This window comes from Buteo buteo, chromosome 21 (genome assembly GCF_964188355.1).
Source record: "Buteo buteo chromosome 21, bButBut1.hap1.1, whole genome shotgun sequence".
Lineage (NCBI taxonomy): Eukaryota > Metazoa > Chordata > Aves > Accipitriformes > Accipitridae > Buteo > Buteo buteo.
This window is the reverse complement of record NC_134191.1, coordinates 17,816,255-17,839,663: the sequence shown is the minus strand read 5'-3', so window position 1 is coordinate 17,839,663 and position 23,409 is coordinate 17,816,255. Positions and strand designations below refer to the sequence as shown.

The 23,409-nt window shown below is 66.7% G+C and overlaps 5 protein-coding genes across 5 annotated transcripts; 2 read left to right on the top strand and 3 right to left on the bottom strand.

The window, feature by feature from the left end:
- Window positions 1-1,315: 1,315 nt before the first annotated feature.
- ACY1 (aminoacylase 1) lies at window positions 1,316-7,554 on the bottom strand. The gene is made up of 15 exons (XM_075052696.1): window positions 7,238-7,554; window positions 5,823-5,960; window positions 5,129-5,193; window positions 4,521-4,625; window positions 4,310-4,404; window positions 4,043-4,119; window positions 3,701-3,790; window positions 3,400-3,456; window positions 3,217-3,290; window positions 3,066-3,115; window positions 2,726-2,870; window positions 2,571-2,639; window positions 2,412-2,491; window positions 2,073-2,133; window positions 1,316-1,933 (listed from the first exon to the last, which is right to left on the bottom strand). The coding sequence occupies exons 1-15, from the start codon at window positions 7,545-7,547 to the stop codon at window positions 1,769-1,771; spliced, it is 1,581 nt and encodes a 526-aa protein (XP_074908797.1). The 5' UTR covers window positions 7,548-7,554; the 3' UTR covers window positions 1,316-1,768.
- A 151-nt stretch (window positions 7,555-7,705) lies between these two features.
- On the bottom strand, window positions 7,706-9,914 carry LOC142042603 (protein ABHD14A-like). Its single transcript, XM_075052697.1, has 4 exons — window positions 9,026-9,914; window positions 8,772-8,887; window positions 8,192-8,427; window positions 7,706-7,921 (listed from the first exon to the last, which is right to left on the bottom strand). Exons 1-4 carry the CDS (start codon window positions 9,232-9,234, stop codon window positions 7,739-7,741), a joined length of 744 nt encoding a protein of 247 aa, XP_074908798.1. The 5' UTR covers window positions 9,235-9,914; the 3' UTR covers window positions 7,706-7,738.
- An 89-nt stretch (window positions 9,915-10,003) lies between these two features.
- Window positions 10,004-12,341, top strand: LOC142042604 (putative protein-lysine deacylase ABHD14B). Its single transcript, XM_075052699.1, has 4 exons — window positions 10,004-10,215; window positions 10,384-10,744; window positions 10,920-11,161; window positions 11,512-12,341. The coding sequence occupies exons 2-4, from the start codon at window positions 10,537-10,539 to the stop codon at window positions 11,692-11,694; spliced, it is 633 nt and encodes a 210-aa protein (XP_074908800.1). The 5' UTR covers window positions 10,004-10,215; window positions 10,384-10,536; the 3' UTR covers window positions 11,695-12,341.
- A 776-nt stretch (window positions 12,342-13,117) lies between these two features.
- Window positions 13,118-19,649, top strand: PCBP4 (poly(rC) binding protein 4). The gene is made up of 13 exons (XM_075052932.1): window positions 13,118-13,304; window positions 14,936-15,051; window positions 15,397-15,420; window positions 15,499-15,531; window positions 15,801-15,917; window positions 16,009-16,137; window positions 16,381-16,509; window positions 16,768-16,842; window positions 17,012-17,056; window positions 17,246-17,321; window positions 17,709-17,761; window positions 18,215-18,384; window positions 18,736-19,649. Exons 2-13 carry the CDS (start codon window positions 14,956-14,958, stop codon window positions 19,049-19,051), a joined length of 1,263 nt encoding a protein of 420 aa, XP_074909033.1. The 5' UTR covers window positions 13,118-13,304; window positions 14,936-14,955; the 3' UTR covers window positions 19,052-19,649.
- Window positions 19,650-19,765: 116 nt separating this feature from the next.
- On the bottom strand, window positions 19,766-22,646 carry LOC142042723 (putative G-protein coupled receptor). Its single transcript, XM_075052933.1, has one exon. The coding sequence runs from the start codon at window positions 22,186-22,188 to the stop codon at window positions 20,959-20,961; it is 1,230 nt and encodes a 409-aa protein (XP_074909034.1). The 5' UTR covers window positions 22,189-22,646; the 3' UTR covers window positions 19,766-20,958.
- Window positions 22,647-23,409: the final 763 nt, after the last annotated feature.

Genomic DNA, 23,409 nt, shown 5'->3' with positions numbered 1-23,409 from the left:
AAAAAGAAGTAACCCTCCCAGCCTCTCCGGCTCATCCCTGGAGGATGGGGAGCAAGTGGGGGGAAACTGGGGTCCCCCCACCTTGCCCTCCTGGAGGGGTAGGAGAGAGCACGCAGGCCTGTCCCCCAAGAAGGATGCTCAGCGTGGGGCGATCTCCAAGCATCCAGCAAGCACCCGGCTCTTGGGTCCCATCTCAGCAGTCAGGCAAGCTGGGGACACCAGGCCGGTTGGGGAAGGGGGCTGAGCAGGATCGGGGGGGGGGGGGGGCACGGGATGCTGCACGCAGCCTCGGTGCACCCACAGGGCAGGGGACAGGGCAGCGGGGACGCACCGCCGCCTGCCTGCAAAGGTGCCCGCTCACCCGCACCCCGAGCGGGGACCCTGGCCAGAAAGCGGGACCCCGCGGTACCCACGCTGCTCCCACGCCAGCCTCCCCCAGGGCTGCAGGGTCAGAGGACGTGGCCCTATGAGACATCAGAGAATCCACACAGGCTTCCCCAGGAAGCCTCGGTGCACAGGCAGGTGTCCCCCCTCCCAAAAGCCTTGGATTTCCCCCCGCACCCCCACGCTGGATGGAGGGGAAGGAGCAGAGGAGCTGGTGGCTTCTCCTGCAGCGCTCCATCGCCACCGGCCTCATCCCTGCTCCCAGCCCGGCACGGGGGCAGCCTCGTTAGCCCCAGCCCCCCGAGGGTTGCAGCAGCTTTATTAATTAAAACAGAGGGCAGGAGAATGGGGGGCCCCGGCTCACCCTCAACCTTTTGTAATGGAACAGCTCTGCAACTCCCCCCAACCGGGGCAAAACCGCCCCAATTCGGCTCAGCAAGCCCTTGCCTGGCCCTCGCCCTGGTTTCCCCAGGGAAGACCACAGGGGCGGGCGGCACGGCGGGGCTCTGGGACAGATCCAGCACCCCCGGGTGCTGGGGAGCTGCGCGGGGCAGGTAAGAGCAGGGAGGAGATGCAGCCCACAGGCAGCTCTGGCAGAGAAGCGGAGGCTGCCGGCCCGGACCCGCACGCTGACGGCCTGGACCCGAGGGCTGCGGGGAGCAGCACCACGCCAGGAGCTGATGGGAGGGAGGGAGCAGGATAAACCCGAGCACCGCTGGCTGCTCCTGCTCGCCCAGCACCCCAAGGCTGATCTGGAGCGGAGGCTCCCGAGGAGCAGCCCCACAGCCTGCCCGAGCAGGATTCTGCCCACAGCACCGTCCCCCAGCCTGATGAACCCAGGGGAGTGGGGAGCCGAGGAAATCCACAGTGCCTGGGCTCCCTGCAACCCCACGGGCAGCGCCACGGACAGACAGACCCCCCTGCTCCTGGCCATGCTTACCAAGGAGATTTATTGACTTGCATGGGGAGGACAGGCGGCACTGGTCCCAGCCCCCCCGGCAGGCGGGGAGGGCTGGGCAGGGAGGCAGGACGAGGCACAGGCAGGCAGAGAGGGGCACCGGCCAGCCCCTTGCCCCACAGCCAGCACAGCCAGAGGTGGCACAGGGATGGGGGGAAGCACCACCGGCACCGGGAAAGGCTCTGCTGGCAACCGGGCAAGGGGGACGCAACCCCCAGGGGGGTGGCTAGGACCCAGATTTCGAGGGCACAGCCAGGACACTCGGCACAGCCAACACACGGGACACTGAGCACAACCAACCTGGCACCATGTCAGCTGGGTCCCCGGCACGCTGGCAGGCATTTGCTGCACCCACCCTCTGCCCCCTTTTTTAAAGCCTCGCGTCCCGCTGCTTAGCACCCCCCGTCCTGCCCCTCGCCGCGGCGCTCAGCCCTCAGCAGGCAGCGGGGGCACGGATGCCAGGGCGGGCAGGAGGCGGGCGTAGATGTCGATGCCCCGCAGGAAGACTTGCTCGTTGAGGAACTCGTTGTGGTCGTGGAGCAGCACGGGGGTACGGTTCATGGGCGAGAAGCCGATAGCGGGGTGTCCTGCCTGGAGATGGGGGGTACAGGGTGAGGCCGGGACTGGGACGGGCACCGAGTGCCCCTCTCTGCCCAAGCACGGCTCCTGCTTGGGGCTGCAGGTCTCACCCCAGGTCGGGGACCCACGGGTGGGCTGGCATCGCACTCACCGCTCGGATGTAGCGACTGTCGGTGGCAGCCGGGAAGATCTCAAGCTTGAGCTGCAGCTTCCTGACAAGCGAGACTCTGTGTCAGCGTGGGCACGGGGGCAGCCAGGTCCCCTGTCCCCCTGCCACCCCGCAGGCAAAGAGACCGCACCGGGAAGGTCCCTCAGCCCCGCAGGATGCTCAGTCCCATTCCTTTCAGGGGTGCACAGGGAGATGCCCCAGCACGGCATGAAGCATCTCCTCCCAACCCCTGCCATGACACCAGAAACCCCGGGGGATCCCCCAGCTCCCACCAGAGGATGTCCCCACCAGGGTCCTGCCCTTCCTGGGGACACTACTCACATGTCCCTGCAGACCCCGCTGAAGGCTTTCCACCACGGGTCTGACTCGTCGGTGGAGGTGACGTGTTGGTCCATGCATTTCTGAGAGAGGGAGAGGGCAGGTGAGGGGTGGGGAGGTGGGCACGCGGCACGATGCGCCCGGGTGGCCGAGACCCCTCACCTGGTGAAACTCATAGGTGACGCCGTCCCCGGCACCACGGCACCACGCAGCCACCTGCTCCTCAAAGGCCTGCGGCAGAGACCAGAGGAGGGGTGTGAGCGGGGTACCCCCAACCCGCTCCCCTCCCAGGTGGGTCCCAGTGGCGTGGTGCCCACCTTCAGGTCCACAGTGGGTGGGATGCGGATGTCGAAGCCGGCCGCCATCTCAGAGGGCACCACGTTGAAGGAGACGCCCCCCTCCAGCATGGTCAGGTTGAGCGAGGTGACGTCCCCTAGAGTCAGGCTTGAGTCGGACTTGAGCCTCGGGGGACGCAAGGGAGAGTCACCCTCTGCCACCCAGGGAGGAGGGGAAGCGCTCCCCCACCCTGCCACCACCCCCAGATGGGGAAACTGAGGCACGGGGTGGCGGCGCAGGATCAGAGCCTGGCTTGGGATCCCAAGGACCCCCTCCGTGGACTGAACTGAAGCCACAGCCATCCCGCTGCCCGTCTCCTACCTCTGCTTCTCGCTCTCCCTGAAGGCCAGGAAGGAGGTGATGACTTTGTGCTGGGGAGGGAAGGGCAGCAGGTGAGGACCAGGCCTGCGGGCAGGTGCCCGGCAGCCCCAGGGCAGGTGGGGGGCTGTGCAGGATGTAACCCCTCTCTTACCATCTTCTCAGCCGCCGTGTTGCTGATGAAGCGGGACCCATGCCCAGGGCTACCCATGCACTTCACCTTTATCCCTGCGGCAGTGGGGGGAGAGGGAGGTGTTGAGAAGAAAGCCCAGGGCAGCACCGGTGCCCCAACACCTGGCAGAGCCAGGGACGGAGCGGTGGGCACGCAGTTACTCACACCATGGGCTCTTCTCGCCGTAGAAGACGCTGAATGTGTCAGACGGGCTGGCCAGGCCTGCAGCGGGCACAGGAGGGGGTCAGCAGGGCACGGGGGTGCCATGATGTGCCCCCCTCTGCTCTGCCCTGGCAGCATTTCCCCTCCAGGCTGGCACTGTGTGGGTCACTGCCTGGGGGAACGAGTCCCCAGGAGGGTCCCTGGAAGCCATGCCAGGTGCCAGTGCCTGGGGGTTGATGCCAACAGGCAGAGGGGTGCATGCCAAGAGGAGACATGTCCCTGTGCCAGCCGTGCTACCACTCACCCTCGTCCAGGGCAAAGCCCACGTTGAGCGCTCTGAACTCGGGACGCTGCACGAACATCTCCATGCCCTTGTGTCCGCCCACCTCCTCATCTGTGGGGGAGAGCCTGGCATGGAGGAAGGAACCGGGGCGTCCCCCAGCCCACCACCCCCAGGTCCTCCTTCCACACCGGCACACCCGATGTCCTCAGACATGGAAACCCCTCCAGCCTCAAGCTAGCGGAGCTCAAATTCTGGAGAGGCTGGCGGAGGTGTGCCCGGCTGCCATGCCGCGGGGAACTCCAGAGCATCGCCCAGCTGCCAGCCCCTCCTGTCCCCCCGAGAGCGGACACCCTGGGGACTCACCAGGCACAAAGGTGAGGTGGATGGTGCGGGCAAAACACTTTCCCTCTGCCTTCAGCCTCCGGATGGCCTCAAGGTACCTGCGGGGAGAAGGCGGTGCCTTGGCATCACAGAGGAGAGGGGCTGGTGTGCTCCAAGCCACCCCAGAGTGGGTCAGGCGGTGGCATCCTCAGCCCCAGGGACCCTGGGGGATGGCGGCATCCTGTCCTGCATCACTCAGGGGCATCCCCATACCGTGCCTGCCCAGTGGGCACAGAGCCCTCCACTCACTGGATGGAGACACACTTCATGTCCTGGGTACCCCGGGCATAGATGTTGCCTTGTGAGTCCTTAACAGCCTCAAAAGGTGGGTAGGTCCAGTGCTCCTGTGGGGAACAGCGGCCGTGACGGCAGAGGGGCACGGTGGGCACCAGCTTCTGTTCGCCTGCCACCCCCAGTCCTCCCCACCATGCCCATCCCACCCCTCGCCCTGTCCCAGCACCTCAAAGACAGGCACGACGTCGGTGTGGGAGTTGAGGAGGATGGAGCGCAGGCGGGGGTTCGTGCCCTGCCAGGTCAGGATCAGCACCACACGGCCCTGGCACACCTGTGGGGCGAGGGCAGGACGTCACTAGGGTCCCAGCTGGGGACAGAGGAGCTGGAACCCATAGGCTGGAGCCAAAAAGCCTGGGAAAAGTTTCTTGATGCCACCTGACAGGTCACCCCTTTCTCTGCTGGGAGAGGACAGGCAGCGGGAGCAGGTATGCCTACACCCCCAGGAGCCATACGGAGCTGGGTGCGAGCGCCTGGCTGCAATTCAGATAGAGGAGGGGAGACGAACCCAGGAGTCCCCTGGGACAGCCAGTGCCCAGCAGGAAGGACGTCCCGAGCCAACGTGACCCTGCTAATCATAGCACAGGCGGCTGCAAAGGTCAGCGGGGACTAGCTGGAATACAGGCTTAAGGAAGGGCTCAGGTTAGCAGAGGATTACAGGCAGAGGCGATTCACTCCTGCCCAGCTCCGGTGTGGCGGACAGGGGAACAGCCCAGTCACTAAGGTCCTGGGCGCAGATGGATGGAGGGATTGGGGTTTGCTCCTCGCCTTGCTCACCTCCACTTTCTGGCAGGCCAAGCCCAGGTCGGTGCCGACGCGCTCCAGAAACCGGACAGCAGCATCTGGGGAGGAGCGGGGATGCCCGAAGTTACGCTGGGATCTCTCTCCCCTCTCACTGCAACCCCCCAGGGACCCCAAGGCTCTCTGGGGCTCCCAGGCCAAGCAAAGGGGTGACCAGAGAGGGCAGGTGATGGAGGTCCTGGGCATGAGGTGGCCGGGAGCGGGGACAGGAGCAGCTCATCGCCATCCCTTTGGGGCGAGGACTAGGGGAATGTGAAAAAATAAAAACTGAAGTGGGCGAGTTCAGGGGAAGCAGTCTTCCATAGGAGTTTTCAGAGTTCCTCACCAATAAAAAAATCTTGATGTACTTTGGTGGGAGGATGGAAAGGTTAACGGAAGGAGATCTACAGGCAGTTATCACAAGCATCCGTCCCAGAGCCAGGGCAGCGTGGAAAGGGGGGACCCTGGGGCACAGGGCTGGAGGAAGCAAACAGCAGCTCTGGGTGCACTCGAGACGTCCCTGCCCCAACCGAAGGCGCCAGCAGAGATAAGGCACAAAGGTGTTCGCTCCTTAACACCACAATCAAACAGCCCCGGCACAGGACTCCGGCACCTGGGTCCAAAGACCAGAGCTGCAAAGCCGCATCGCCAGATCCCTGCACAGCTCCCCGTCCTGTCCCCCCATCCTCACCATAGTCAGGTTTGGGGTGGACAGTGTCGATCCTCAGGTACTCCCGGAAAAGTGTAACCGAGGGGTCCTCTGAGGCCCCCGTGCTCTTCCCGGGCTTCCCAGGTGCCATGTCAGGCCGGGGACCAGGGCTGCAAAGCTCTGAGGGAAGAGTGGTGAGACGGTTAATCACCCACCGGCCCCTCCAAAGTCCGCCGGCAAGCTCAGTCGTCACAGAAGCTGAAGTGGGACGGGGCAAAGGTCTCCTTGGTGTGAGTCCTGGGACGCCGCCACCATGGGAGAATTCCCCCCCACCTGGGCACGGGGGCAGGATGGGGTGTGCCCCCCAAGCCATCCTTTCATCGTCCCCCCAAAGTGCATGTTCCTGCCCCAAACATGGTGCCAGGGCACACTGTGATGCCCAGGCATGGGGTGAGATCCAGGGAAGGGCTAGCTGGGGCATAGAGGGCTAGCAGGGAGGAAAGGGAGGCAACAAGGTGGGGAAGGGGGTTATGGCAGGAAGAAGGGTGTATGGGAGAGTGGCACACGGTAGTCGGGGTGAGCCAGTGATTAGAGGTTCTGGGGGTGCTGGGGGAGTGCAGGCAGGGAAGGCAGGATGCTGGTGTAGGGGGGTGCAGGTAAGGAAAGGGGGACACTGCCTACTTAGGGGGAGCAGAAGAGGTGCAAGGAAAGGCGCGGGGGGTGCAGGGAAATGGGGAGGGTGAAGGGGAATCAAGTGCTTACAGAGGACAGAGGAGCTGAGGGGGGCTACAGCAGGGTGACAGGCTACTGAGTGTTTGAGGGGTGCTGGGTGGCCGGAGGAGCAGGAGGATGTGGGGTGCTTAGGGGCACATGGGGGTGCAGCAGGACGGGCAGAAGGCAATACTGGGGGGGTATGGGAGTAGGGGGTGCAGAGAGTCTATGAGAGGGGTGCAGGGGGATGCAGGGGTACTGTGGCTAGGGGTGCAAAGCGGCACAGGTGGGGTACAGGGGTACCATGGCTGGGGTGCAGGGAGGGGACGCAGTGAGGTGCAGGGGTACTGCAGCTGGGGTGCAGGGGCACCACGGTTAGAGTTGTGGGGAGGGCAGGGTATGTGGGTAGGGGTCCAGGGGTACTGTGGTTAGGGGGTGGGGAAATAAGGGGCAGGATGCCATGGTTAGGAGCGCAGGGGGGTGCAGGGTACCATGGTTAGGGGTGCAGGGGGATGCAGAGTACCGTGGTTAGGGGTGCAGGAGGGTAGAGGAGGGGTGCAAGGGGGCACGGGGGGTGCAGCGTACCGTGGTTAAGGATGCAAGGGGGTACGGGGGGGGTGCAGGGTACCATGGCGAGTGGGGCGGGCTTGGGGGGGACGACGAAGGCACCGGGGCAGCCCCCCGCGGGCTGCCAGGCGCTGCTGGCCCGACCCCGCTCCCCGGACCCCCGCCCGGCCCGGCCCTACCTCCGCGCTGCTGCCGCCGCCGGCGCCTGCCCGGCCCGGCCCGGCCCGGCCCCGCTCCGCCCGCTCGACCCCGCTCCGCTCCGCCCCGGCCCGCCCCGCCGCCGGCAGCGGGCAGGAAGCGGGCAGGGGAGGAACGGGGGGCACCGGATGGGCTGAAAGCCGGGGCTGGGGCGGGGGAAGGCGAGGGGAAGGTGGGCAGGAGGCAGGCAGGGGGTGGGCCGGGCACCCTCCTGCCCCACGCTAGAGGCGGAGAGATGGGGCCGGAGCCCCCGCGGCGCTTGGGGACACATGCAGAAACCAAGAGCAGCATCAGTTTATTGGCCTGGTGACAGATGACACCCTGTCCTGCCAGCAAGGGACACCCTCAGTCCCGTCCCCCCTGCCACCCTGGGGACACCCCAAAAGAGAACAGCATCCCTCACGCCAGCCACCTGTGCCTCCCAGTCTCACGGGACGCCCCGGACCCCTGTCCTCTGCTCGGCAGAGGGGACGAGGCAGCGCTCACTTCAGCTGGCGCAGGAAGCCCAGCAGGGCCCGGTGGAAGTCCTCCGGCTTGTCCAGGTAGCAGGCATGGCCGGCATCGGGCAGCACGGCCACGCGGTGCCTGGGAAGGTGCCGGAGGCTCTGCAGGGCCTGGGGACCCAGGCTTGCATCACGGTCACCGTACAGGATCAGGGTGGGCGTCTGGGTAAGGGGAGAGAGAAAACCAGAGCAGTTGTCAGAGGGGGAAATGGCCATCACGCTTCCCTGGGCTGTGCCCACCTCCATCCATCACCGCGGGGGCTGCAAAGCTGAGGGAAGGCAGGTGCCAGCCCCCACCATGAGCTGGGAGAGACACAGGTCCCCCTCACTCACCCCAGAACAGGGCCACCCTCCATGCCACCCTCCAGCCAGCTGGCCCACAAGGCTCGCCAGCACCCAGGGACTCCCCAGGAGCCCCACAACCCACCTCACCTGGACCCGGTGGTACTGCTCAGCAGCGTAGTCCTTGGTGCCCACGGGCGCAATAGGCACGAAACCGGCCAGCCGGTCCCCTTCTGCCAGGAGGAAGGGCAAGGCAAAGCGGCCGCTCATGGAAGGGCTGATGAGAACGGGCCTCCGCATGCCCAGCTCCTGGAGGACACGGTCCAGGAAAGCCACCCGGCCCTGTGCTGTGGCCACCATCTCCGCTGGGGGCGAATCCCCGTAGCCTGGCATGGGGCAGAGGGCACAGGGTGGGCACGGGGCAGGGCGGATTGTGCAGCCTGCAACGGTCTCTCCCACCGAGGCTCAGCTGGCTTGGCAAAAATTGGGCACCCAATCAAGCCCCGGCGGTTGTACAGCCACAGCCACATGCCAGCTGGACCGAGCCAACCCCAGCCAAAGGGTTTGGGTGGCCATGGAGGTCGATGCCCCAGGGCAAAGCCAAACCCCAGGCACGCTGCCCCCAGGACCACTGCTAGCTGCCTAAAGAGGTCCAGGGCCCAGCCGTGGCTGAGGTGAGGGACTGGAGCTGCCCAGAGGGATCAACTTAAGCGCAGTGCCATAGTCCTACCGGGCAGATCTATTGCGACCGCACGGTAGCCTTCTCCGGCGAGCAGCGCCAGCGTGCCCAAGGCCTCCCACGTCTTAGAGGTGAACGCCTGGCCGTGCAGGAACAGGACATCGGGCCTGCGGTGGGGAAGACAGGTGGGAAGGGGGTTCAGGGAAGACGCCGTACCCGCGGCCATGAGGGCTGGTGGGAGACCGATCCCCAGGGCCTGTCACCCCCCACCTTCCTCTGCCACAGGAGCCGGCGGGCTGACCCACCTCCCGGGGCTGGCAGTGCCGCCGGCCTGGGGCCCTGCAGAAACCTCCCTGTAGAAGACGGGGGGCTCTCCCGCAGCCATTCCCGTCCGTGCGGTGGCGTTGGCCGCCGGCCGGCCCCGCTTCCCCGCGTCAGGGTGCAGGAGGTAGAGGAGGAAGGTGAGCAGCGCCCCGAGGAGCAGCAGCCCCAGTCGGCTGCGGGCGAGCGGCATCTCCGCTCCCCCTGGAGAAGGAAAATGGCAGCGAGGGGCTGGAAGCCCCAAACCCCACCGCTGCGGGGGGGGTTAGGGCCCAGACCGCGGTGCTCTCTCCTCAGCTCCGGCCCGGCCTGCGCCCCCCGTGCCCGGCGCTGGCAGCCCCGCTCGGCCCCGGCCTTCCGAGCTGCCGCTGGCTCCGGCCGCCGGCCCCGCCGCCCCTCAGCTCCAGCCGGGACATGCGGCCCCCCCGGCCCCGGCCCTCACGGCGCCTCGCCCGCGGCCCCAGGCTCCGCCTGGCGGGAGGCCGCGGCGCTGCAAGGCGCCGAGAGCTGTCAGCCGAGGGCCTGCCCGCCGCACCGAGACCCCGGCAGGGCCCCACCAGGCCGGGGCCGAGGTGTCGGGAGAGAACGGCCGGTGCCGGGAGAGGAGCCCCGGCTCGGCGGGGCTCGGCGGGGACTTGGCGGGCCTCGGCTCGGTTCGGCAAGGTCTCGGCGGCGCTCGGCAGAGCTCGGGTAGAGCTCTCGGCTGCGCTCGGCTAGAGCTCGGTGGGTTTCGGCGGAGCTCGGCTGCGCTCGGCTCGGCTCGGCTAGAGCTCGGTGGGTCTCGGCGGAGCTCGGCTGCGCTCGGCTCGGCTCGGCTAGAGCTCGGTGAGGCTCGGCTCGGCTCGGCTCCGCTAGGGCTCGGTGGGTCTCGGCGGAGCTCGGCTGCGCTCGGCTCGGCTCGGCTCGAGTTCGGCAGAGCTCGGCTGCGCTCGGCTCGGCTCGGCTCGAGTTCGGCAGAGCTCGGCTGCGCTCGGCCCGGCTCGGCAGACCTCGGCTCGGCGGGGCGGCGGCGATTCCCAGGGCGGCCCCGGGCCCTGCGCTCCGTGCGGCGGTGCCACCGCTCCCCCGCGCCCCGCCCCGCCGGCCTTTGGACCCGGGGCACAGCACCCCCAGCTCCGTGGGGCGGCGGGGAGCGGGAGGCGAGCGGCGGCCGGCACTGGGGGCGGAGGAGCAGGTAAGGGCCGCCGTCCCAGCGCTGGGTGGGGAAACTGAGGCAGGGGCGGACCGTGAGCCCGCCTGGCGCGAGCGAACGGCCCCACGCACCCAGCCCGGGGCCGGCTCGCCGCCGGTGCCCCCCAAAAAGAAGGTGATGCCAGTGTAACCCCCTCCTTCCCCATGCCAGTACCCCAACACCACAGCCTGCCTGCCTTCCCGCCACTGCCGGGCCTCGACGCCGGGACGCCGGCATCCCACCGGGGCCGACCTTTCCGCTAGGCTGCACCGGGCCCGTTTCCACCTCTCAACCCCTCCTAACTGCTCTCCCGACCGCCCGGGCATGGCCACCCCACAGCTCACAGAGAGCACCATCACGGTGGAAGGCCAAACCCTCTTCTACCGCCAAGCCCAGCCGGCTCAGCAGGCACCAAAGCTGACGGTGCTGCTGCTGCACGGCATTCGCTTCTCCTCCGACACCTGGCTTCAGCTGCGGACGCTTGCCACACTGGCCGAAAATGGCTATCGGGCTGTGGCTATCGATCTGCCGGGTAAGGGGTGGTGGTGAGCACGGCCCGGGAGCAAGGTGGGGGCCGGGGGGAGCCGGTACAGCTGCTCAGGTTCATGGTGCCGGGATGGCAACTCCGGCATCCTGCTGTGCCGGCTTCTCCCGGTTGTGAGGCGGCAGAGAGTGTGACAGGGCAACTTCTGTCTCCCACGGCTCAGGGCTGGGGCGCTCGAAGGATGCCGTGGCCCCAGCACCCGTGGGCCAGCCAGCGCCGGGGGCTTTCCTGAAAGCAGTTTCGGAGGCTCTGTGCCTGGGTCCGGCTGTGGTGATCAGCCCATCGCTCAGCGGCATGTACTCCCTGCCCTTCCTCTTCCAGCACAACCACCTGCTCAAGGCGTATGTGCCCGTGGCGCCCATCTGCACCGAGAAATTCACAGCGGAGCAGTATGCCCAGATCAAAGTATGGCCTGGAGGGAGATCAAGGGAGGTTGGGGAACTGGGAGGGGACGCTGAGGAGGAGGGAACCCTGGCACTGAGGTTGGGCAAGGGAAAGACCAAACAGGCCAGAAACCCCGTTGCCACTGGAAAAGGGGAACATGATGGTGAAGGAACGTGACAGTGGGGTAGCAGGAGGGAAAGTGGGGACGTTAGGAGACCCAGGAGTCTGAGCCTCATTTTCCCTTTGTCATGGTGGGTGGGGGAGAAGGGCAAGTGTCTCCCCTCCATATCCTGGTCCCAGGGTGTCCCTGGCCAGGAGAAGCAGGTACCTGGTTGCCATTGGTGGGCTCAGGGTGTGTTCCCCCTCTGCAGACCCCCACGCTGATTGTTTATGGGGACCAGGATGTGGAGCTGGGGCAAGCCAGCCTGAATAACCTGCGGCACCTCCCCGAGCACCGGGTGCTGGTGCTGCAGGGCGCCGGACACGCCTGCTACCTGGACAAGCCCAACGAGTGGCACTGCGGGCTCCTGGCCTTCCTGCAGCAGCTGGAGTGAGCAGGAGGGGCTGTGTGGAGGGGCCCACAGGGCAGGGGGACGTGGCCAGCCCACCCACCCCTCCGCCTGTACGCACACCCTTACACCAACCCAGCTGCTCACCTGGCATCCCCACCCAGCCCTGCTGTGCCACGCCGAGCTCATGCCGGCATCACCGTCTCCCTTGGGACCAAATAAAACCCCAAGCTCTGCCACCGCTTTCCTGCCACCTTCCTCCTGCTTCTTTCCACCCTTCCTGCCTCCTTCCCTGATCCCCACCTCCTCCATGGCTGCCAACCCACGTACGTTTTGAGGGGTGACAGCAGGGGAGGTGCAGCCACCGGGGGATGGGACATTTGGGGAGCGTTGCCCTGTGGGTGGGCGAGCGCCAGCTGCGAGGCCGCTGGAGCCCTCCCATCACTTCTGGCAGGAGCCCTGGGAGCCTTGCAGGGTGCCCGGGGAGCCCTGAGGCTATGTTCAGGAGCAGGTAGGTCCCCCAGGGTGGTGGCACCCGTGACCCCAGCCTGCCGGCCTCCTCTTCATCCTCCTCTTCCTCCTCCCACCCCTCCTGGTGTGCACCCAAGCCCAGGGTAATCCACAGGGGCTTAAAAGGGAACCGACAGCCCCGTCAGGCTCCTGCCCGCGACGGCAGCAGCCCAGCGCCCCAGGGAGGCGGGGGGGATTTACCGAATGAGTGGCTGCCATGAACAGATGGGGGGGCGGGCAGGGAGGCCTGACACACGTCTGGCTGGACAGACGGGGGGACAAACCCCCTGCCTGCCACCTGCCTCCCCCCCTCCTTTGGTGCTGCTGCACCGGGCACTCGGGGGCACAGATGGAGCCGGCAGCGGGGTGCCCCCCCAATGCCCCCCCTTCCCCAAGCCTGCCTGGGCTTTAGCTGCTTACGCCAGGGCCCAGGAGGATTTAGTGGGGGAGGTAATGGGGGGGGGGGGGGGTCACTTGCCTGTGGGTGCAGGATGCCCATGTGGGGGGCCATGGGGCAGTGCTAGGGGTGCAGGAGCTGGTCCCTGCCCTGACAGTAAGCCAGGACCCCTGTCTGCAGCATCCCTTGCCCCCCACCTGGTTCAGGCCCCCTGTTGCAGCCTTGCCCCCCCCCCCCCATACTGGGGTGCCTCCTGCCTCCCCAGCCCTCCAAGCGCTCCCCCCTAGCAGCACCCCTGGGTGCCAGCGGGCCCTGGGGTGCCAGCCGCCCCGTCCCTGCCCGCTCTGGTGTCCTTGAGCCCTCGAGCCCTGCCAGCTGATCGGCTTCCAGGAAAAAAAAAAAAAAAAAAAACACAATTACAAAGAGGGGCGATGTGTGAGCCAAAGGGGGGGGGGGGGGCGGGGGGGGCCAGGAATGTCCCCAGCGGTGGCAGATGGCCTTACCCAGGGTGCATTGTTCCTTTTAGTGTCTCTTATCCGCTGTAATAGGATCCCGGAGGGAGGGATGTGGGAGAGGGGAAGAGCGAGGGGGGCCCCGGCGTGGACCGGGGTGGGGGCCGGGGCTGCCAGCCTGGCCCTGGCCTGTCAAGCGGCTCATTGTTCCTGCCCCGGGTGTCACTGGGCGCCGCCGGGGACAATGTGGCACTGAGCGGGGTGGCCGGCGGCGGAGGGACGAGGCGCACGGAAAGGTACCCGCCGGGCCACGTTCCCGCGGGGGCCGGGGGGGGGGGGGGGCGCTTGGGGCGGCCGGGAGGGCGAGCGGAGAAAGGGTTCCCCTGGGGCGGGGTGGGGGTTTCCTCCTGTTCCCCCCCCCCCTCCCCGGTCACCTCCCTTTGCCACCCGAAGGTGCCCCGAAGGACGGGCGGTGCCCGGCTTCCCGGCTGTCCCGGCGCCAGCAGGGGCAGGTGGCCTGTGCCCATCACCGGGGCCTTTGGTGACCCCTGCCAGCCTGGCTCACCTGGGGGGGGCGAGCACCCCCCCTTGACCGCGGACGCCTCCCCACCACCACCCCCCCCGCCATTGCCTGTGGCAGTGGGGGGGACACCCGTGGCCCTGCCGCCTCCCCCCCCCCCCCCCGGCCCCACCGCCAGCCTCGTCCTTCTGTCCCCGGCGGGATCTTTTGTCCCCGGTGGGTCCCTGGTGCCGGTCATCCCCGGGGGGAACGGGGACCCGGGCGGGCTGCCTGCACCTGCCGGCACCGTGCACGGCTCCGGACGCTGCGGGGAGGGGGGGTTCCGGGGGGGGTCCCCCTCCATTTCAGGCTCCCCTCCATGGGGAACAGGAATATTCCCCCTTCCGCGGCCTTTCCCGCTTTCTCCAGCCCCCGGTAACGGGGGGGTGAAGACGGGGCATCCAAACCCGCCCTGGGGTGCAAGCCATAGCACTTAGGAGATGCAGAGGTGACCAACCTGCCCCCCCCCGCCCCCATTACCCTGATGCAGGAGATGTGCCGTAGCGGTGGCGAGTCCTGCCAGCACCTAAAATAACCGCCCCCCCCCCCGCTCCCCCCCCCGCCATGCCCGCAGACACGGGCCCCAGCCCCAACACGGGTGCTTTGTTTCAAAGCCGCTTGGCATCACCCGGCTTGCCGGGAGCCAGCGGTGCTGCAGCCGCCCACCCGTGCCCGGACACACGGCGATTGTCCTCCTCCCAGCCCCGCGCTGGCACCACGGAGCCCCGGCCACCCCCGTCCCCAAGGCACAGGGTCCGGGGGGGGGTGCCCTGGGATGCTCGGGGTGGGGGGGGGGCCACAGGACGCAGCGACATCGCGCGTCGGGCATCGCGCTGTGGTTCGCGTGGGGCTGGCGGTCCCCCCCAGGGGGGCTGCCTCAGTTTCCCCCGGGGCTTTGCGCATGGGCCTGGGGAAGGAAGGAGGAGGAAGAGGAAGGCTCGCACAGCCTTCAAGACCACCCAGGCCACCTCTGCTCCCCCCTCGCCGTGTGCCACCGTCCCCCAGCAAGCGTCTGCAAACCGAACCCCCTCCCTTCCCATGTTTTTCCCCTTCCCCCCAAGTATCGGCCCAGCTCCTGGGTGCCAGCCCCAGCCCAGGGCCGTGTGTGGGCCAGGTTGAAGGCAGCTGCCTGCAGGCGCAGGCAGACACGCGGCGGCGGGTCCCTTCTGGGGAGCTCCCAGAAGGTGTGCAGGGTGCCAGCGGGGGACCCCGGGGCTGTGCAAGCCTCCCCCACCAGAGGAGGGCACAGTGCAGCCCCTGCCTCGGTTTCCCCGCTTCCCAGCCATAGGTGCTTTTCAGGCTGCAGATTTGGAGGGGGGGGGGGTAGTTGGGGTCTCCCCCCTTTCTGGAGGCTGCTGTGCCCCACAGGCTCAGCTCGCCCTCCCGCCATGGCATCGCCGGACGGAGCCAGCGGCGTGGGCAGCAGCCCCGAGGAGACGGAGCTCAGCATCACCCTGACCCTCCGCATGCTTATGCATGGCAAGGTAATGGCGGGGGGGGCTTGGTGCTGCTCGGGGGGGTCAGCAATGCCCGGAGCCGGGGGCCATGCTGGAGCACCAGCTCCTTGTCACTCCGTTATTCCTCTGCACTCCCAATCCCCCCCGGGAACAGCATTCCCAGAAAGATTTCTTTCCCCATCCTAAGCCAGGGTGAGGCCCGTTCCCATGCCCCAGTGTCACCAGCAAGCCACCCAGTGTCCTGGTGGCCACAGGGCAGGGCCCGCCTGTTGCCCGTTGGCCAGGCTGTGGGCAGAGGAGGCAGGCAGGGAGCTGATGTGGCGGGCAGGGAGCTGCCTGCTGACGGGGCCACCCTCATCTCTGCCTTTGCAGGAGATCGGCAGCATCATCGGCAAGGTAAGATTTGGGGTCTGGGGCACCACCAGCCCCGGGCTCCCCTGGACCTGACCACCCGCCCTGTTCCTCTCCCCGCAGAAAGGAGAGACGGTTAAGAGGATACGAGAGCAGGTAAGGGTGTGCGGGGGGGCTGTCGGGTCCTGCTGCCTGTCCTGCCTGCGCCTGGTAACTCCCACGTGCCGAGCCCTGGCCACCCCCATTCCCAGGTGGACCCAGGGGAGACACGGCTGCACCCCGGGGAAGGCTGCCTGGGGCAGGTGGGAGGGGGAAAGCCCAGGTCCGCAGGCATCGAGGCCACCCCCGGTGAGCCCTTCCCTGGGGGGGGACACATCGAGCTCAGGGCCTTCGATGTCCCTGATGGGGTGTGACACCGTCCCCAGAGCAGCGCACGCATCACCATCTCAGAGGGGTCCTGCCCCGAGCGCATCACCACCATCACCGGCTCCACCGACGCCGTCTTCCGCGCCGTCTCCATGATCGCCTTCAAGTTGGAGGAGGTAGGCAGCCCCCCCCCCCCGAGTCCTGCCAGGTACCCCTATGCCTGTGGACTCCTGGGGGTCCAACACTGCGTCCCCCCCTCCCTCGCAGGACCTGGGAGCGGGGAGCGATGGGGCAGCAGTAGGCAGAGCACCGGTGACGCTGCGCCTCGTCATCCCGGCCAGCCAGTGCGGCTCACTCATCGGCAAGGCGGGAGCTAAGATCCGGGAGATCCGGGAGGTGAGGCTGAGGGTGCCCTAGGTGCGGGCTCCCCTTTTCCCCTGGAGGGTACAGAGCCTTCGGCGCCGGGGCTGCCACGATCCCGCAGGGGCCGTGGGAAGTGATGCAGGAGCGGAGCATCAACTTGCGGGTCCTGCAAAGGTCCCTGGGGGCTCAGGAGGGGACAGGCGAGGTGTGAGGTGCTGAGACCCGGGGCGGGGGGAGTGGCTGAGGGACCCCAGCATCTCCCTTTGCCACCCCCAGAGCACAGGGGCGCAGGTGCAGGTGGCCGGCGACCTGCTGCCCAACTCCACCGAACGAGCCGTCACTGTCTCGGGGGTGCCGGACACCATCATCCAGTGCGTGAGGCAGATCTGCGCTGTCATCCTGGAGGTACCTGCCGAGCCCCGCACCCAGCCTGGGGAGGCACATGCTGCCTGCCCCCCCTCCTCAGGGCTCCCTGTACCCACCTGGATCTGGGCACTGGGATCCGTCCCCTCGTGCTGAAGCCCATAAGAGCACCCTGCCTCAGCGGTGCTGGGGGCCATGCCCAGCTTGTTGGGGGGCATGGGGGGCAGAGGGGGTCCAGGGGGCTGCGGGGGCATTCGACCTCATCTCTCATCCCCTCCACCTCCTTCCCTCCCTCTCCAGTCGCCTCCGAAGGGGGCCACCATCCCCTACCACCCTGGCCTCTCCCTGGGCACCATCCTGCTCTCTGCCAACCAGGTAAGGGGCCGCAGCCCCCTCAGGGGGCATGGGGTGGCCGGGTGTCCCAGCCTCTGCTGGTGAGGGGTGACTCTGGTGGGCTCGGGGTGGCCTCCCTGCCCCAGTGGGGTGGCCTGAGGCAGGGGTCCCCACCTGGCCACCCACTGATGCCCCTTCCTTCCCCCCCCAGGGCTTCTCCATGCAGGGTCAGTACAGTGGGGTCTCTCCCACGGAGGTGAGTCTGTCCCTTGGCAGCCCACCCCGGCTCCTGTGGGCACTGGGTCTGTGCCCACTGGGATGGGTGCTGCTGGGGATGCCCGTCCTGGGAGGCGCTGGGTGCCAGTGTCCGGTTCCAGGAGGGGACAGGGGACCCTCTGCTGTCACCCCTAATGCCTTCTTCCTCCTCTTCCCGCTGCCTGGGCAGATGACGAAACTGCAGCAGCTGTCAGGGCACACGCTCCCCTTCGCCTCCCTGGGCCACGCGCCCTCCATGGTGCCAGGTGAGCATCTCCTGTGCCCCCCCCAGGGCTGGGGGTGTGGCGTGCCCCTCCTGATCCACCCAGCCACCTGGACCCCAGGAGGGAATCCCCATCCCCTGCACCCTCTCCGGTCCCAGCCATCCTAGCATGGCTACCTGCTCCCCTGAATGACCCTGTCCTTGATTTCCTGGGGTCCCTGCACCCACCAGAGCCCCCCAACCCTGCAGTGGGGAAGCACCAGCACCAAATTGCCACCGGTGCCTATGCTCGATCGTCCCTGCCTCTCCCCGGGTATCCTTCAGATTTGTCCCCAGGGCCACTGACTGCCCCAGCACGGGGCTGGGGTGGGGGCATGGAGCTGCTGGAGACCCACCCCCCCACTGCTAACATCTCTGTCTCTCCCTCCAGGCCTGGACACCAGTGCCCAGAGCAGCTCCCAGGAGTTCCTGGTGCCCAATGACGTACGTTGTGGGTCCCAGGGATGGCGAGGCAGACCACAGCTTGCCCCCACCCACGTGTCCCACCCCACAGCCACTTTGCAGGGGCCAGCACCCACCACCCTGCACAGGGGAGGCTCTGCCTCGGCCACCAGAGCTCAGGAGCAGGAGGGGCTACTGGGGCAAAAGCGTCTGGAAGAAAAAGGGAAACTGAGGCACAGGAGGGGGAAAGGGCTTGGCCAACACCGAGCAAGAGCCTTGGGATGTGGCAGTCCAGTGATACCAGCCAGGGGGGGCTTGAGTGAAACCAAAAAGCAGGGTCTGCCCAAGGAGAGCAGCGCCCTGCCCTCCTGGTGCCTGCCTCAGTTTCCCCAATCCTACCAGGCGTAAAGGGTGGCTGGGTGAGCCCCTGGGAGCTTCCTGCTTGGTGTGGCTCCTCCAGCTGCTCCCAGCTCACCCTGGTCCCTGCCCCTCCAGCTCATCGGCTGCATCATCGGTCGGCACGGCAGCAAGATCAGCGAGATCCGGCAGATGTCGGGTGCCCACATCAAGATCGGGAACCAGACCGAGGGCTCTAGTGAGCGGCACGTGACCATCACGGGGTCCCCTGTCAGCATCACCCTGGCTCAGTACCTCATCACAGCCTGGTAGGTGCCAGCCTGGCGAGGACACATGCTGGCTGCTAGCAAGGGGTGGGCACCTCCCCAGCACCCCAAAGCAGCTTTTGGGGGACACCCCCACCCCAGCATCCTCAGGAGTTATGAGCTGAGTGGTGCTTTGACACCCTGAGATGGTGGGTACAGGACCCAAGACCCCACTGGGTTTGAGCCCCGGCTTTTTAGCCCTCCCCAGCAGGATGCCCAGGATGTGCCATGGAGACCTGTGCCAGAAGGAATGGGGTGCATGGTCTCTGAACCCTAAGATGGTCAGGTTGGGGCGGGGAACCCACTCTGTCACTGTGGTCCTCACCACCCCATCCTTCTCACTCACTTCCCCAGCTTAGAGACGGCCAAATCTACCTCCCAGGCGCCACCGGGCCCTGGCTCCATGGACCTCGGCGTGGGCTTCTCCCAGCCCCTCACCCCGGGCTCTGGTGCGGCGCTGCCCGCCGTCGCCCCGGCCCCCCCGGCCCTGCTGGGCACCCCCTACACCATCTCCCTCTCCAACTTCATCGGTCTGAAGCCGGTGTCCTTCCTGGCCCTGTCCCCGTCCTCTGTGGCGGGTCCCAACGGCGGCACCGCCACCTACACGACCAAGATCTCGGCGGCCAACGGCACCAAGAAAGCTGACCGGCAGAAGTTCTCACCCTACTGAGCCCCGCTGGCGGCTGGGCGAGGGTGTCTGGGGTGCCACCCGGTGCCAAGGACACCTTCCCGCCACCCGCCCTGTCCCTCAGCCCCTGCCAGGCATCCCATGCCTGGGGTGGACCCCCTTGCCCCCCATCCCAGCGAGGGGAAGGGTCTTCCCGGCGGCAATACCCGCTGGAGGAAAGGGCTGCTCCGCTGCCTGCTGCCCGTCTGGCAGCGCTGTGCCCCCCTCCCCGATTTTCCTGCACAGGGACCATGTGCCCTGGTATTGGGGTGGGGGGGCTGTCCCTGCCGGCCCGGGGTCCCTTCTCCCAGTGCCCTGTGCAGGGGTGGGACCTCCACCTCCTGCCCCTCGCCCTGCCCACCCTGCCGTCCCGCTCCTGCTCACTCTCCGGCTGGCACCCAAAAGCCGGGTCCCGCTGGATGAGGAGCTGCCTGGCCTCTCTGGGGGTCCCCCTTCCCCTGGCTCTGGTGGGGGGCCCTCCCCGGGCCACGCTGGGGCAATCGCCTGCCAGCAACCCCCTCCAAGAGCCGGTCCCTGCTGGCTTGGAAATGCTGTATATATAAGTCTATATTTTTTCCTCCTTTGTAACTTATCAATGGTTTAATAAAAAGATAAAATTTACAAGAAAAAAAAAATAATATCCCCCACCCTGGGTGGAGACACCCACACACACCAGGGGCAGCCCCAGCATTTGGGCACGCGGATTGGTGGCCAGAGGGGCGACCCTGTGGCCGGGGGGTGCTGGCCCTCAGCCCCAGTCTCTCTGGGGGTCTTCCCAGAGCCCCTTCCCTGCCATGAGGCAGTTTGAGAGGCCATGGGGCAGTTCTCCCCTAGCCCCCCAGTTATTACTGGGGAAGGGGCATCTCCAACCCACTGTGCCAGCACCATCCCTGGGAACTTTGTGGGTGGGCTGGGAGTGATGTACCCCGCCAGCATCCCCCAACAGGGTCCAGTCCCCTTTCTTGGACTGGGGAACTCACGGGAGGGTCCCCAGGCCCTGCAGGAGTAACAAGACCAAAGGGGGACAGCAGCTCCCGGTCGCCTCCAGCTACCGCTGCCCAGGGGCACCCCGCACAGCCACCCCCACCACCCTGTGCCACCACATCCACCACAGCGCACCCCTGGCCGGCAGCCCGGTTCGGCTGGCACATGGCACCACTGGCTGGGCTTCAGCTGGGCAGCTGTATCAATAAACAGCCCAGCGTGGACCCCTGGCCGACCAGCATCCCCCCCAGGAGGGGCAGCCCCTGCCAGCTGGGGGGGACAGAGGGGCACGGCCAGGCATGGCCATGGGCATCGCATGCCGCCACGCCAGCAGGAAAAACGCAGACACGGCCAGAGCCAGCCCCAGGGGTGCCGTCCCCCCGATAAGTACCACGGGCGACAGGAGCTCCTCCATCCAGATGTTAGTTTTGGGTTAAACAGCCAAGGGTGGAGGGCTCCATGTCAGCTGTCCAGGCTCAGCAGCGTGCCTGGGGCCCTGGTGTTACTGATGTTAGTGGTGTTAGCTGGGCCATTGCTCCTGGGTAGGATGCAAGGGACATCTGCTCTTCCCCAACGGCCACGAGTGGTCCCAGCAGGGTGACGGAGACGGAGATGCCCCCTCCTCCGCCCCTACGTAGGAGCCCCTTGGCATCCTGTGTCCCGAGGAGAGCCCGTCCACGCAACTGGGCTGTACTGGTGGAGCCAGAGACAATCCCAGCCTGCAGAAGGGAGATGAGGCTTCCCCAGATCTGCTGCCTTCTCCCGAGCAGAGAAACCATCTTCCACCATAAGCTTAGAGAAAAGGCAAAACCTGGACAAGGACCCCTCCAAATGCAAGAGGCTGTGTCCAGGCAGGTCTGATGGGTCCCTGGAAGGTCCCCTGCCCACCCTCCTGCCCAGCACGGTGGGACAGGGCCTCCTGCTTCTCAGCTGCTTTCTTCAGGAACCTGACCTGGGATGGGGAAGCCCATCTTGGTCTGGTCCAGCCTGTTCCTGGGGCTGGGGCTGATGCAGCTGGCGTGGGTCTCCAGCGTGCAAGTCGCTCTCTGGAGGAACTGCAAGAAGTTTTCCTGGACAGAAGCCTCCGAGACGGAAAGACAGAGCTCCTGGCCCAGCGGCTGGTTGAGACAGCTGCGCCGGAGCCGGGCCAGCTCCTCCCGAATCTGGCGGTTCAGCAGCCCATAGAAGAAGGGGTTGATGGCGAAGGAGGAGTAGGCAATCCAGGTGACCACCATCTCTCCATGCCCACCACCCACTGTGCCAGTGGTGACAGAGGAGTGCAAGTGGAAAGCAAAGAAGGGCAGCCAGCAGCACAAGAACTGTCCCACAATGAGGACCAAGGTGAGGATGGCCTTGTTGCTTCCCAAAAAGCGCTCTGGCGTCAGCCTGGGCAGTGGCAGGTTCCTGGTGGTGATGATGGTCACTTGACTGGCGATGGAGTCAGATCGGTGTCTCGGTGCAACTGCCTGTGCCGGCACGGGCACCTGCTGCAGGGATGCCATACGGGCCACGCGGTAGACACTGCAGTAAACAGCAAAGATGATGATGGTGGGTAGAACAAAGCAGACGATGCTGAAGATGATCACAAAAACCTTCTTGTGGGCCCCAGGGCTCCAGTAGACTGTGCAGCGGCTGGCGCTGGTGGCCCCGTTGCCTTGAGGCCAGCCCACCAGTGCCAAGACAGTGATGAGAACAGACTTGACCCAAATGAAGATCACTCCGGCCACTGCCAGCCTGATGGTCATCTTGACCTCATACCTCATGGGGTGGACGATGTAGTAGTACCGCTCCACGCTGATGACGGAGATGGTGAGGATGGAGGCACTGATGAAGCAGACATTCAGGAATATCAAGGCCTGGCACTCGGCAATGCTGTAGATGACCCTGTTGAAGCAGGAGGAGCTGGATATGATCCCCAGGGGCATGAGGAAAATGGCAGAGAGGAGGTCGACCACACAGAGGTGGCAGACGAAGATGAACTTCCTGAGAAGGGGGGTTTTGAGAATGACGACCATCACCACAGTGTTGGCCACCAGGGCGGTGAGGGTGAGCAGGACCATGCAAAGGAGGCCCACCACCTCCTGGGCGACGGACCGTTCAGGGACGGAGAGCAGCTCTAGGCTGTCCGTGGTGTTCAGCCCCGTTCGGCTCGCCATCGCCCCCGAGGGCTAAGCCAGCAGCTCCGGTGCTTGGGCAGCAAGGACTCTTCTCCTGCATCCCTCAGAGGGAAACCCCACCACAACCATGGCCGCTGTCTTCTCCTTGCCTGTTGGAGAGGGGAGCAGGGCGTGAGGGAGAAGAACCAAAATGAAGAAGAGCCACAGAGAAACCCAGAGACGACCTGAACCCCTCCAAGATGCTGGAGCAGGGAGACGTACCCAGCGAGGTCACGGCACCCTGCCTGCCACAGAGCTGGCATCCGAGCTGTCCCCAACCTGGCCAGGGACGGCACTGCCGGGACCTGTGGGCACCCGTGCCGGGCTGACACCCCGTCCCCCTGCCCCAACCGCACCAGCACGCCCTGAGAAAGGACAGCACGAACCCGCCTGCTCCATCCCTGCTCCTTGCTCTGTCCGTGGGGGACCCCGGGGTGGGTGGGGGGGACCCAGCGCACCTTTGCTCCTGGGGAGGTGGGTGATGCTCCCCTCCTCGCCGGGGGTCCTTCTGACCGGCGTCACTCCTGCAGCAGAACGGGGGGCTGCCAGCCCCTGTGCAAGGCCACGCTCCCCCTTCCCCGCGCCCCGTCACCCGCTCGTCATCCTGTTTGCCTGCAGCCTGCCAGCTGCGGATGGCACCAGCTGTCACTCCCGGGCGCTGCCTGCGCTGCCTGCACTCGTGGCGGTCCCACGGGGACAGCTGCTGGGTCCTAGCAGCCGGCGGGGGCTCGGGAAGGGGGGACAGGGTCCCCGAGCCCTGTGCCCCCCCCCCCCCCAAGCATGGACACCCACTGCACCAGGCCTGGTCCTTCCACAAGGACAGCTCAGCCCAGAGGTCCCCGGGGCTTGGGGGACAGACCTACAGGCAGGTCTGCGGCGTCCCCTCCCCGCTGGAGTGAGATGCTCTGGAGCATCCGTGGGGTGTCGGGGTAAAGCAGCCAGGAGTTGCCCTTCCCCGGCACCCCGGGGACCGGGACGTGTGCTTGGGGGGCACACGTGAGCACAGAGAGAGGCTTGGCACGGGGGCCGGGCTGGGGCAAGGCAGCAGGCATGGCACCAAGCATGGCACCAGAGGGAGGGCAGGCGCTCGCCCTCAGGACAGATGGATGAGCTCCTCCACGCCCCGGCAGGGCAGCACGCGTTGCTCATACTCTGTAGCTCTGATGCCACCGTGGTAGGCACGAGCCACGTCCCTTGCTAAGGTGACGAGGGCACCTGGCT